Below are 13875 nucleotides of genomic sequence, written 5' to 3'. Positions count from 1 at the left end.
CCGGTGTTTTGTGTGGAGTAAAGCCAGAATAAATGCACTGTGATGTGACTGAATGAAAAGCCACCACATTGTGTTTAGCAGAGTTCTTTATTAAACCTGTTAACATCCATCACCCTACTACTTTCTCACAACATTAGACCTTGATGCCCTAAGTTACAGCTCAGTCACGGACATCATCAAGCGATGCCTATTAAACTCAGAAGTTGATTTTAAAAATGAAATTGCATTGTCTCGGATAACGTAGAATGTTAAAAGCATACAATGAAACCCTCAAAGGCTTGATGCCACATCCAGGTAATTTAAGCATGTTATGCTCAAATTGTGACACTCGCAATTGGCATTTGGGCTACAAAATTCCCAAAATTTAACAAATGTGGGATTTTCAAACATTGTACAAGAAGTGGCACTGTGATTCCAGGTGTGGATGGCCTACTCCTTAAATTCAAAGAAGGGGTCAGAGTGTGGTGCAGAAAGCTGTGTGTGAAAGGGACACCAATGTGTCATTCATTCATTCATTGTGCAAACATTGCTGGAAATGATCATCTGTACTTAACTCGTGTCAATTGATATAGATTACTGGTAGGGGCAATGCAATAACTGACTGACAAGAAGTCTCCATTGACCTCTTGCTAAGGGATGACTGAACTGCAGGTGAGAAACCTTGATAAACTGTTGCCCCAACTTATAAGGTAAAGAAGACAAATACAGATAACTATTATTTAAGGGACATCTGAACCACCAGAAGTTGTCTCTTTTACAGAATAGACATAGTAACTGGCTGAACCATTTATACACAACATTAACACTAACAAATGCTTTAAAAAGTAGTTGACAAGTATTCCATATAAAATATAACATTTACTTAATTTGATTCACAGAAGTATAAATATAATCTTCTGAAAGATATATGACTTATCAAAACATAACTTTGCATTTCTGTACAAAACGTAGTACAATCTGTACATTTCATAGAAGAGGGCACAGAATCATCAAAAACATTACCGTGTATCAGGAAGACATCAGGAAAATGTCAGGTTACTTTTGCGCAAAACTCACAGAGGAAGAATCTTTTGTTCCAATGCAGACAGAAAACAAAATCCAAAACAAGACAAATAAATAATGTGTACTAGATGTATATTCTGATGGAGATTTATAATTACATGCCTTTTAGCAGTTATAAAATGTTGATAGGCTAGCAGTCTCATGCATTTTTGAAGGGTTATTGCAAATGATCCAGTTGGATTTATCCAGTAATGCTTCTGTCAATTATGAAAAAATAAAATTTAAATACAACCCATGACTTACATTTCAAATCAGATATACAGTACAGAGAATTGTTGCAAGTGGTACAGTAAATGAATTGTATATTTGTTAAGAGTATGTGAATCACAAGGTGACAAAGCATTCAAATCAATGGGTAGGAATGAGATAGTATGATAAAACATACAGCAAATACACAGAAAGTTCACAAATGTTTAGAAAATTCAGAGTGCCTAAAAGCATGACCATCTCAGAATTCACAATGCATACTGGCATCAAAGGTTTTAACCAGGTCAAGGGATCGAAAGAACCCAATTCATCAAAAGAATGCAAGAGAGAAAGGATGTCGTTAATCTATATGTATCTGCATAACTGCACATTTTTATTTTGTCTGTTTTTTAACGTATTCAATTGTCAGGTTTGAGCAGCAAGCTTTTGCTAGAGACGATAAATTATTTTTAAAAATAATAAGATTCAAAACTTTTATCAAAAGGTAAGAATATAAAAAGCAAGTATTTTTGTTTGCACTGTGCAGCCAGCAACCATATTTACCCATACAGCATCTCATGTCACATTTCTAACATACATTTATACAGGTATCAGACCTGAGTCAAATAACATTTTAGACACCTGTAGAATTCCTGAAGATTACCGATTTTAGAAAAAGTCATCATCATTATATATGTTCAGGTGATAATAGTTCAGTGACATGCTTTGTTGGAGATTCTCAGGGATCTTCAGCTGTGTTTTCAAAATTTACCTAGCATCTAAAGAGTTAAAATTATTTTTAATGTTACTGATGTTTGACTCAGGTCTGGTAGGTATCACTTTATCATCCACCGAAATCTGTTGTTCTGACAGTGGAACTGAACACCCTCTCCACCCCAGCTTCCTTTTACGAGTGACTCCCCAGAATTTCATCCAGATTTATGTCTTTCATCCAGTCATCGTTCCCCGGTCCTGACTTTAGCAGGGAATCAATGAAATCTGAGTCCGAGTTGATACCGGGGACCGTGTTGTCTCCATCTTGGAGAAAGTCAAAGGTCAGATCACCGCTCTGGTTGCTGTGGTAACCACGGCCATTCTGGGTAGAGGAGTTCCCAAATGTGCCCATGGAAGGCGGTGCCAGTGTCGGTGAGCTCTGATTCAGGTTTGCCACTGTAGGAAGAGGGGCCATTTTGGGCCCCACCCCATGTCCATTTATGACCTGGTTTAGAGGAAGCATGGGCGTGTCTGGTGTCATCTGATTGGGTGGGACCATGGGCCTCTGGGGGAAGTTAGGTCCACGTATGTTGCAAGCGCCTGAGTGTGGTAGGTTCAGGAGGGGGCCAGGGAATCTCCTCAGGCCCAGAGGGGTCTGTTTAGAGCCTTGCCCCCAGTTTAGGGGTGCCCCCACATTATTGTTGCCTGTGAGCATGCTCATCAGTCTCTGCCGAGGCATTCCAGCGGTTTCCTGGCCCCCTGGAGGTCTTATATTTTGGCCATTTGACCCAGGGCCCGACCCAAAAGCCCCGCCCAGAATACCGGGCCCTGGAAACCCCATGCTGTTGTGGTTTGGACCGACTGGGTTCTGGTTGCCAAGTTGTTGGAGCTGGTTGACAGTCTGGATGCTATACCTTCCCTGTGAAGGATCCGGCCTGCTTGCAAATCGTCTGTCATTGGGCGCGGCGGTCATCTTGGTGCCTTGGCCAGTAGGAACGTGGCAGGAGCTGGTCTGTAGGGCACTCTGGCTGGACATGGTACTCGTCGGTGCCTGGGACGAGTTCATGCTGAGAGGCAGTCCGCTTCCTAAACAAGTGAACATATTGTTTTACAGTAAGAAATATATATACAGTAGTCTGTACCGTTAAAACAGTAACCAATTTAGACCCAACAAACCATGTGCAGTGAGTTAACGTGTTATCATATAGATCGGAAAACAGTATTGTTTTACATATTGGAGGCTGATTGCATAGAAACAGAGATCAATCATCAGAGAAAATTTACTGTATAGTCTCTTAAAATAGATCACACAATGACTGGGGGTTCTGCAAGAAAATAAAACCAGTAGAAACTTTGAACATAACTGGCCTTAATACATAAATAAAAAAATTCACATGCTTTTGCATGTGTACCTTTGTCAGGCACTACTGAATTCATCACATACAGTTCTATTCTTTGAATGAATGATGAATTAATTAGAATTGCTTTTCTGAATTGCCTGAATTGAACAGAACTATAGGACTGACACTGATGATCAAACATACAGTATGTGAAAAGATAAATGTGAAATCAACTACTGACTGTCATGGTCCTGTTTTCCTGTCTGTGTTTCCCCTGTTGGGCCGCCAGATGGCGGCACTTCTGTTTTGTGTCCTGCTCCCCCCCTGTTAATTGTATGATTGTTTCATTGTCTCGTTATCCCATCATTGTTCCCACCTGTGTCTTGTTATCCCCTCCTTCTGGTTTGATTGTTTTTTGAGTTCACCTGTGTCTTGTTACCCCTTGTCTATTTAAGTTCTCTGTTCCCTTGACTCGGGTGCTGGTTCCTTGCGTTTGTTCTGCCTTGTGTTTGTTACCCATGTATGTTCAGACCATTTATACCTGCCTGCGTTCTTTTACCTGTTTGTGTTTGTTACCTGACGTACATGTACCTGCCTGCTTGTGTTTGTTTCCAATGTTGCAAACCGTATGTACCTGCTTGTATTTTGTGCCTGACTGTGTTTTTGTTTGACCTTCCCTTGTGCTCTGCCTTCCCGTGTTCTACCCTGCTTGTGTTTGTTCCTGACTTTCATGTACCTGCCTTCTTGTGTTTGTTCCCAAATTCTATTTGTTACAAACCGTTTGTACCTGCCTGTATTTTATTCCTGACTTGTGTTTCGTTTGACCTTCCCTTGTGCTCTCCCTTCCCGTGTTCTGCCCTGTCTGTGTTTTTGAGTTCCTGTTTTCTGTTTCATTAGATTATTTTTTGAGTTTGTGTTTTAGCCCATTGTGGCCTTGTCTGTTCCCTGTTTGTTCACCTGTCGTTAGTAAAGTCTTTGTTAATTTTCTCCCTTTTGAGTTTTGTGTTTTTTTTTTTCCACTCTGCGCCTGGGTCCCAGCACCCGTACCGTGACAGAAGGAACCAGCCAGTGTGGGACCCAGCAGAGTTTTTTTTTATTTTTTATTTATTTATTAATTTAAAAAAAATTTTTTTTTTTTTATTGTTTAACATGCCATCGGGGTGGTGGGAGCTTGAGCCTCCCAGTGCCCGGGGCGGGCGGTCACGGAGGCGCCGTGGTCGGGCTGCCTCCCGGTCGGCCGGACCTCCAGCTGCTCAGCAGGCGGATCTTGACCCTTTTGAGGGGTCTCGGCTTGCCATTTTTCCGGGGTCCGGCCCGCGGGGGTCCCGCCGGTCCCGTCCGGCTACCCAGCCGGGTTCCCTACAGCTGTGGTCTGTGTTCCTGTCCCCTGCCCAGCCCAGACGGCAGGGCCCTCGGCCTGCTCCACCCCAAGTCCTGGAGGGGCCTTCACGGCCTGCTCTGCCCCGGGTGCCGGAGGGACCTTCACGTTCTACTCTGCCCCGGATGCCGGAGGGACCTTCACGGCCTGCTCTGCCCCGAGTCCCGGAGCGGCCTTCACGGCCTGCTCTGCCCCGAGTCCCGGAGCGGCCTTCACGGCCTGCTCTGCCTCAAGTCCCGGAGAGGCTCCCAGATCCGCCTCGAGCCCCGGAGAGGCTCCCAGAGCCGCCTCGAGCCCCGGAGAGGCCCCCAGAGCCGCCTCGAGCCCCGGAGAGGCCCCCAGAGCCGCCTCGAGGCCCCCAGAGCCGCCTCGAGCCCCGGAGAGGCCCCCAGAGCCGCCTCGAGCCCCGGAGAGGCCCCCAGAGCCGCCTCCAGCCCCGGAGGCCCTGCCTGCTCTGACCCTTCCGCGGAGGCCGCCTGCTACACCCAAGTTTCGGGCTTTACTTGCGCCTCAAGCCCCGGGGGGGCCTCCGGAGCCGCCTCAAGCCCCAGGGGGGCCTCCGCAGCCGCCTCGAGTCCCGGGGGGGCCTCCGGAGCCGTCCAGAGCCCCGGAGAGGACAACGGTCCCATCTGTTGTCCCGCAGGGTCCGCCGCAGACTGCTCTGGCCGCCCCGCAGGCTAAGCCACCTGCCTTGCCCCCTAGCGTTCGTTCTCCCCCTGGCGTTCGTTCTCCCCCTAGCATTCGTGCTCCTCCTATTGTTCTCGCGCCCCCCAGTGTCCGTTCTTCCCCTAGTGTTCTTGCTCTCCCTAGTGTCCACACCTTGCCCCCTGGCGTTCGTGCTCCCCCTGGCGTTCGTGCTCCTCCTATTGTTCTCGCGCCCCCCAGTGTCCGTTCTTTCCCTAGTGTTCTCCCTCCCCCTAGTGTCCACACCTTGCCCCCTGGCGTTCGTGCTTCCCCTGGCGTTCGTGCTTCCCCTGGCGTTCTTGCTCCCCCTAGTGTTCTCGCACCCCCCAGTGTCCATTCTTTCCCTAGTGTTCTCGCGCCCCCCAGTGTCCGTTCTTTCCCTAGTGTTCTCGCTCCCCCTAGTGTTCTCGCGCCCCCCAGTGTCCGTTCTTTCCCTAGTGTTCTCGCTCCCCCTAGTGTCAACACCTTGCCCCCTGGTGTTCGTGCTTCCCCTGGCGTTCGTGCTTCCCCTGGCGTTCGTGCTTCCCCTGGCGTTCGTGCTTCCCCTGGCGTTCGTGCTCCCCCTGGCATTCGTGCTTCCCCTAGTGTTCTCACGCCCCCCAGTGTCCGTTTTCCCCCTAGTGTTCCCCCGTCCTCTAGTGTTCCCCCGTCCTCCAGGGTTCGTCCTTCCCCCGGTCTCGTCGCTCCCCCCAGTGGTCGTCCCTCCCCCGGTCTCGTCGCTCCCCCCAGTGGTCGTCCCTCCCCCGGTCTCGTCGCTCCCCCCAGTGGTCGTCCCTCCCCCGGTCTCGTCGCTCCCCCTGGTGTCCATTCTCCCTTTGGTGTCTGTCCTCCCAACTGTGTGTCCGTGTGTTCCCCGGCCCCCCTGTCTAATTGTCTGCCCGCCTGTTTGTCTGTTAGTCTACCCGTATGTGTGTCAGCCAGTTTGTTGGCCTGTTTGTCTGCCCCCCAGGCCGTCAGCCCATCGGCCAACGTGTTTGCCCGCCTGTCTGCCTGTCTGTCTGTGTGCCAGTCCGCGTGTGTTTTGTCTTGTTTGCCTGTGTGTCAGTCCCTATGTCAGTTGTTGGGTTCCCTCCTCGCCTTCCCTGTCTACTTGTCCCTTTGTGTGTCCATCGGTGTCGCCGTGTGCCTCCCCGCCTGCTTGTCCCTGTGTCTGTCTTTTTAGGTCTCCCTATTGTGCCAGTATCTGGCAGTCTGTTTCCCCCTCAGTCTTGTCCAACCCAGTCCAGTGTTGTCGTGCCCCGTCTCGTTGCTGTCCTGTGTCCACCTCGCCCCAGTCCAGTCCTGTATGTCTGCCTTGCCCCTGTCCAAGTCCCCCCTGGTTTCCTGAGTTCCCCCTGGTTTCCTGAGTCCCCCTGTCGCCCGAGTGCGGGCCCTGAGTTTCCCCCGAGTCGCCCGATGTGCGGGCCCTGAGTTTCCCCCGAGTCGCCCGATGTGCGGGCCCTGAGTTTCCCCCGAGTCGCCTGATGTGCGGGCCCTGAGTTTCCCCCGAGTTGCCCGATATGCGGGCCCTGAGTTTCCCCCGTGTCGCCCGGGTCCTGCCCAGCCCTGAGTCTCCCCGTGTCGCCCTGTTTTCCTAGTTCCTGAGTTTTGTCCCAAGTTTTCCTGTGTTCTGTTTTCCCCCGTCGTCCTGTTCCCCCGTCCGAGTCCAGTCCCGAGTCCTGTTCCCCCGTCCGAGTCCAGTCCCGAGTCCTGTTCCCCCGTTCGAGTCCAGTCCCGAGTCCTGTTCCCCCGTCCCAGTCCTGAGTCCCGTCCTGTTCCTGTCCAGTCCTGTTTCTGCCCTGAGTCCTGTGTCCAGTCCTGTTCCTGTCCAGTCCTGTTTCTGCCCTGAGTCCTGTTTCCAGCCCCGAGTTCCCGTCCAGCCCCGAGTTCCCGTCCAGCCCCGAGTTCCCCTCCAGCCCCGAGTTCCCCTCCAGCCCCGAGTCTTGTTCTTGTTTTGTTCCTGTCCTGCCCAGTCCAGCCCCGAGTCTTGTTCTTGTTTTGTTCCTGTCCTGCCCAGTCCAGCCCCGAGTCTTGTTCTTGTCTTGTTCCTGTCCTGTCCAGTCCAGCCCTGAGTCTTGTCCTGTCCAGTCCAGTCCTGTTTCTGCCCCAGTTCTGTGTCCAGTCCCTGTTCCTGTCTGAGTCCTGTCTCTAGCCCCCACCCTCTGTTGACTCCCTCCCCGGGTCGGCCTCCTGGGACGTCAGGAGCCGTCCCTTGGGGGGGGGGGTACTGTCATGGTCCTGTTTTCCTGTCTGTGTTTCCCCTGTTGGGCCGCCAGATGGCGGCACTTCTGTTTTGTGTCCTGCTCCCCCCCTGTTAATTGTATGATTGTTTCATTGTCTCGTTATCCCATCATTGTTCCCACCTGTGTCTTGTTATCCCCTCCTTCTGGTTTGATTGTTTTGAGTTCACCTGTGTCTTGTTACCCCTTGTCTATTTAAGTTCTCTGTTCCCTTGACTCGGGTGCTGGTTCCTTGCGTTTGTTCTGCCTTGTGTTTGTTACCCATGTATGTTCAGACCATTTATACCTGCCTGCGTTCTTTTACCCGTTTGTGTTTGTTACCTGACGTACATGTACCTGCCTGCTTGTGTTTGTTTCCAATGTTGCAAACCGTATGTACCTGCTTGTATTTTGTGCCTGACTGTGTTTTTGTTTGACCTTCCCTTGTGCTCTGCCTTCCCGTGTTCTACCCTGCTTGTGTTTGTTCCTGACTTTCATGTACCTGCCTTCTTGTGTTTGTTCCCAAATTCTATTTGTTACAAACCGTTTGTACCTGCCTGTATTTTATTCCTGACTTGTGTTTCGTTTGACCTTCCCTTGTGCTCTCCCTTCCCGTGTTCTGCCCTGTCTGTGTTTTTGAGTTCCTGTTTTCTGTTTCATTAGATTATTTTTTGAGTTTGTGTTTTAGCCCATTGTGGCCTTGTCTGTTCCCTGTTTGTTCCTGTCGTTAGTAAAGTCTTTGTTAATTTTCTCCCTTTTGAGTTTTGTGTTTTTTTTTTCCACTCTGCGCCTGGGTCCCAGCACCCGTACCGTGACACTGACACAATGCCAGAGAATGCCAGAGAGGTAAGACATTGTTTCCATCTAAAAAAGTCTGCATAATCCTTTATGAATTACATACGTAGTGATTAACATACGTAATGTGTAATATATGTATATATACATGCGTTACATATATACAAACAGAAGGTTTTGACAATGAAAATCCATACCTTTGTAAAGATTAGCTTGTTGCACTCCCACCATATTTCTTCTTGGCTGTTTATAATCTGGTGGGGGTCTGGTTAAATGACGGCTGAGCTGATCTTGTGGATTTATTTTGTCCTGAAATGCAACACAAAATGCACACATCGGGTAAGGGATTCTGGTGAAAACAGAGAAGTAGGAAATAAGAAGATGAATAGGATAAACTGATTCCTGATGGGTTCGCAATTTTTAATTTCAGCACCCCCCCCCCCCCCCCATTTGGGAATAAATAAATAAAATATATAAATAAACATAATATCAAAATTAATTTGTTTCTGGTTTTCTATCAATATTTTTGTATTTTCTTTGTTTATTTGTTGATTGATTGATTGACTGCAGGTTTGGTGTCCTCCATACAGACCAGCTTCCACCGGTTGTTGCAAAATGAGCAAGCAAACAGAAGTACAGAGATAACCGTATGTAGCAATACACATGTTCCATGGTTGATTTGGTGGCATTACTGCACGTATTGAATGCTCACCGAGTCAGGGACGATCTGCTGTTGTAGAGCCAGTTGTCTCTGCATTGCCTGGTTCTTGCCAAGGACCTTTGGCTGGTTGCTGGCAGTTGCAGGGGACTGCTGTGCCTGGGTCAACCTGCTCCCAAAGCTCATATTGGACGGAAGGCGAGACCCAGGAGGCAGGGCCTAACGATTGAAAAAAAACATCATACACATGGTACAATTATACACAGTGGAACTTGTTCGTTAGCCTACTTATAAGCTTGACAAGATTAACCTTATAGAAAATTACTTCAAGCCTGACCAGGCTAACCTAACAGTAATAGAGGTTAACCATGTTAACCGTATGGTACTATGAGCTTGACCAATGTAAAGGGATAAGTCCTTTATTTTGGGTGATAATTTCAGTTTTAGTGTATCTTTTTTATTAACCAATACTGTTTTAGAATGGCTAGTACTTTGACCTGAGGTTTCCCTTATAGTACTATGACCTGACCAGGTTCACTGCATAGTACTATGAGCCTGACCAAGTTAATACTGGTGTGAGATAACATCCAGGGGATGTGCTTTGTTAATAATTTCTATTTGTATGTCTATCAGTATTTCCTTCTCTTAATCAATCAATAATTGATCACTTGATCAATGAACTATCAGGTAGATAAGAAAACTAGTAGTTCTACAGGCCTTGAGGTCCAGATTTGAGTATCACTGATTTTCAGCAAGAGTTCAAACTCAACTGGTGCAACTCATGAAATTTCCACCAGAGGGCGGTGCTGTTCAACAACACAGACGCAAGCCATGAAGCGTGCACCTTCAAAAAAGTTTGAAATGATAAGATAATATATGTAAAAATGGCTAATATAAAAACACACTTTTATAAAGCTATTTATTCTGTTCTGATGTCATAAATATTGAATATGGGATATTGAATTCTATGTATGCAGCAGATAGGGTTATGAGGCTTGGGCAGTTTCACTGTTTAATTAGGAGTTATAATTTGGAATACAGATAATTTTTTACTGTAAAAGGCATATCAACAAAAATGTTTTCACATCACAAAATAACACGTTACTCATATAATACAAAGCCCTGTCTGTAAGTCATTAATTCAAATTTGCATAATCTAAACCCGTTAAAAGTATTGTTATCAAAATTATGCATTACAGCAAACAATATTGGCTATCTTATCTCATACAAATTAAACAAGCGCTATTGCAAAGCAATAAAGTTCATTCAAACTTTGTGTCACATGAAAATGTCAAATGCCAGTCATTTATAGTGTAAATAATCTTCAATTCAGCTGTGTTACACTTACTAATAGTACAAATGACTACACTATATGTTTAAACAGTTGTCTGCATTCAGTGATTTGGGTGTATGAAAAGCACATCATGAATATGAAAATAACATCATGAATCATATTACTATTATTGATGACAAGGCCGGATCTATGTATGAAATTAAGATAATTAAATCCAGAGAGTGACATACACACAGGCGTGGATTCAGTAATTTTTTCTTTACCAGAAATTACAAATAAATGAATGTGTCTATCATATTTTTAAATGGATTACCGTAAGTGTTTTTAATGGGTTCTTGTATACACAATAGACCTACTAATTGTTGTATGTGGTAGATGATCTATAGGGTTAGCTACCATTAATTTCAGAATGTGGCTTTTGCAAGGTAACTACGGTAGCCTAGTTAAAAGTAGTTAACACTCAATTTGACCGTTCTCACTTTAAGAAAATCAATAAACCTGCCTTCATGAAATCCATATGACCCCCCTTCGTGACTTTTCCTAAACATATATATTGAACGATCTGATATAGTTTTAATAGTTGTATTGCATAAGCAAATGAAAGTTATAAATAATTACTGACTTAAATGGCCATGATCAGTCAAACTGACTGTCATTTATCTTGCCTGTATGCTTCATTTTGATTGTTGCTTGTAACTTGTGAAATGGCTCCAACAGTATCCAGCTGCAGGCCCTGGCTGGGCAAAGCCTGCAATAGTAGTCTGAGGTTTTAGGGCCTACCTTGCAGTCATATAGCTGTCATGTAGAGTTATGAATAGGATTGGGTACCGAAACCCGATAGCACTATGGCACTAGTTCCCATATGCCCAGTACTTACTGGACCTAATCGCAATGCAGATTTTGGTAGCTCATTTCAGTGCCGTCTTCACTAACGTTGCACTCACTCTGTTGACTCGGTCAGTGACAGCAGGTACTATTAGCAAGCTAGCTAATGTTAAACTCGGTCAAATATAATGGACTGCATTTATATAGCGCTTTTATCCAAAGCGCTTTACAATTTATGCCTCTCATTCGCCAGAGCAGTTAGGGGTTAGGTGTCTTGCTCAAGGACACTTCGACATGCCCAGGGCGGGGTTTGAACCGGCAACCCTCCGACTGCTAGACAATCGGTCTTACCTCCTGAGCTATGCCGCCCCATTAGTTTAAATACTCATAGTCATGAAATGATATTATGAAGGGATCAAATGATAGAGAATGCATTTCAGAAATATAAAAGAGTTTTCCATTAGTTTAAATTTTTTGTCTATTATTAGCTAGCACGCAAGTTAGCTTTCACAAAAAATGGCAACCACAAAGCTTTAAAAACATGTTCTATTGGATGAAATAGCACCACATGCACATCATTATATGTCAATTTTATCCTTGTCTCCTGCAGTTGGCTACTTTCATCAGATTACTTTCATGAGATGCTGTTATTAGCTGATGTACCTAAATGGCAATGGAGAAAATTATAGATTGTTTGACTGGAGCATTTGTGATTACGAAATTGGCAGGAAAAAAAAGGTGAAAACGCAAAATAACCCAAGTTTGTGGCTGTATTGTGAGGTATGGGGCTTGCTCTGCCAAACTGTGACTTGGCGGATGGCATAACTGCCGTCCCAGTAACTTAAGCCCAGTATTTAGACCCAAACCACATCTGATAAATGACACATCCTTATATTATTTGAGGAGTGAAGACTTTGTGGGCACTTAAGAGACTTGCTTGCATGTTGCGTCAGTGGCTTCATTAATATTTAATTTTTTTTAGTAATTAGTCAGAGAGAGTATTGGCACTTTGTCCCTTTTTATGGTTCAGTGCCTAACACACAACATGGACTTACTTTTGCCTAATAGCTGTCAAAGCCCAATTACTGGCCCCGCGTTATTGAAAATTGTTAAGTCTGCTTTGGGAATAAAAAGGCATTTGCTGGCCTGTGAGAAACTCACAGATCAATATTACAAATTGGGAATTTGTATGTGACAAGAAAACAGTGTTTTTAAACATTAATTCACATTAATCAGTCCTCTCCACAGAACTCTTCTTCTCTCCTCACTCAATACCAGGGGTTTTCCTGCCTCATGAACAGGCTTAGGTCATGCCTAAGTACAGCCGATCTGGCTACATCATTGTGTCTAACTTGACATCTACACTCGGTGTATACCAATTTTATGCTTTGATAGACACCAGCTTTTGGCATAAACTAATGTAACACAGTCCTAGTTTATGCAGTCTTTAGATTTTACATTAATTCTATTATATTTTCAATGGCTAAGAGTAGCACAGCAGTACCTATAGCAGCATGGGTTTGTCAGTATTAATGCACCACTTTATTTGTACCCAACAGGGATTTTGATAAGTGGGTGGGATATTAGTTTAATTCCATTAATGTTGATTGTCATTGCTTTCACAGGCATTAAGGCCATGATGCACAGGCACGATTTTGAGGTAAGACAGATGGGCAATTCTTCCCAAAAATAATTTTTCACCATGCTTTAATTTCCAAGAGCCAACTGATTTTGTCCCATTTGGTTTTCTCCATCCTTTTTGCAGGCAATATTGCCAATCTATATTGTCTAAAATATTGACTGTGTATCATGGCCTCTAAGTCTTCTTTATAATTAAGTATACCAATTATGAAAATAGTGTATGTTATGTCCAGATCAACACAATTTGTTATTGTAATGTTAAAACCAGGCATGTACCAGGGGGTGGAATTAATTAGTGAAATCAACTGGCTGAGTTTGTCGGTAGAAGAAACACATGGCAGGACTTTTGCTTTCTGACCCCTGGACTTGTACCACTGGTACCTCTGGTACTGCCCCAATGAGAGCCATTTTACCATTGTCACTTTCTTCTTTAACCTTGAAAGGCAACAAAGCAGCGGGGACTGTGTAAACTGTGTCCTTATTCAGCAGGCAGAACATTCTTTTTTAAATGTTATATCCATAGAGCAGGAAAGTCGCTATGGTTTGCAACACTGCTCAGGAAATGCTTTCCTGGTGTATTGTGGGACTGGTATGTTGGCTCCAGAAGGTTAGTAGTGGAGTGACATACTACAGTGAATTACAGTATGTAACTGACCACAGTGAAGGTTGCACGCAGTCACCCTCTCAGCCACTATACTTGCGACTTTCTGTACCTGTATGTACTGCTTAGTGCCATTTTGTTTTTAAAACATGTATTGGTGATCTTGAATATGTTGTGTTCTTCAACCAACAAACTCCATCCTCATAAAGTTGCTGAAACTGCACCCGCAGAAGAAAGAGTTTCAAAAGACTCCTTTACCATCCCCATAGAGGAACCATATCAACAGGGAGCATCATAATATTTGGAGCTAAGACATATGTTTCTTGATTTAATTCTGTACTCCACAATTTTAGATTTGTAATCAGACAACAAATGTAATTTAAGTGGGCATTCTGAGCTTTTATTTAAAAGTATTTTCATACACTTTGGCTTCACCATGTAGAAATTACAGCATTTTTTATACATAATAATTATAACATAATGTTTGGGACATGTTAAT

At 45.1% G+C, this 13875-nt stretch overlaps 1 protein-coding gene across 1 annotated transcript in view; it reads right to left on the bottom strand.

Annotated features, from left to right (window-relative positions):
- Nucleotides 1-68: 68 nt before the first annotated feature.
- Nucleotides 69-13875, bottom strand: part of LOC118236781 (mastermind-like protein 2) — an 88633-nt gene continuing 74826 nt past the window's right edge. The window contains exons 3-5 of the mRNA XM_035435407.1: nucleotides 9070-9234; nucleotides 8555-8666; nucleotides 69-3048 (exon numbers count right to left, since the gene is read on the bottom strand). Of these exons, the coding sequence (XP_035291298.1) occupies nucleotides 2156-3048; nucleotides 8555-8666; nucleotides 9070-9234 (1170 nt within the window). The 3' untranslated portion in view covers nucleotides 69-2155. The remainder of the gene's footprint in view (nucleotides 3049-8554; nucleotides 8667-9069; nucleotides 9235-13875) is intronic.

The sequence above is a fragment of the Anguilla anguilla genome, chromosome 9 (assembly GCF_013347855.1).
Source record: "Anguilla anguilla isolate fAngAng1 chromosome 9, fAngAng1.pri, whole genome shotgun sequence".
In the NCBI taxonomy this organism is placed as follows: domain Eukaryota; kingdom Metazoa; phylum Chordata; class Actinopteri; order Anguilliformes; family Anguillidae; genus Anguilla; species Anguilla anguilla.
This window is presented reverse-complemented; position numbering and strand designations above follow the sequence as displayed.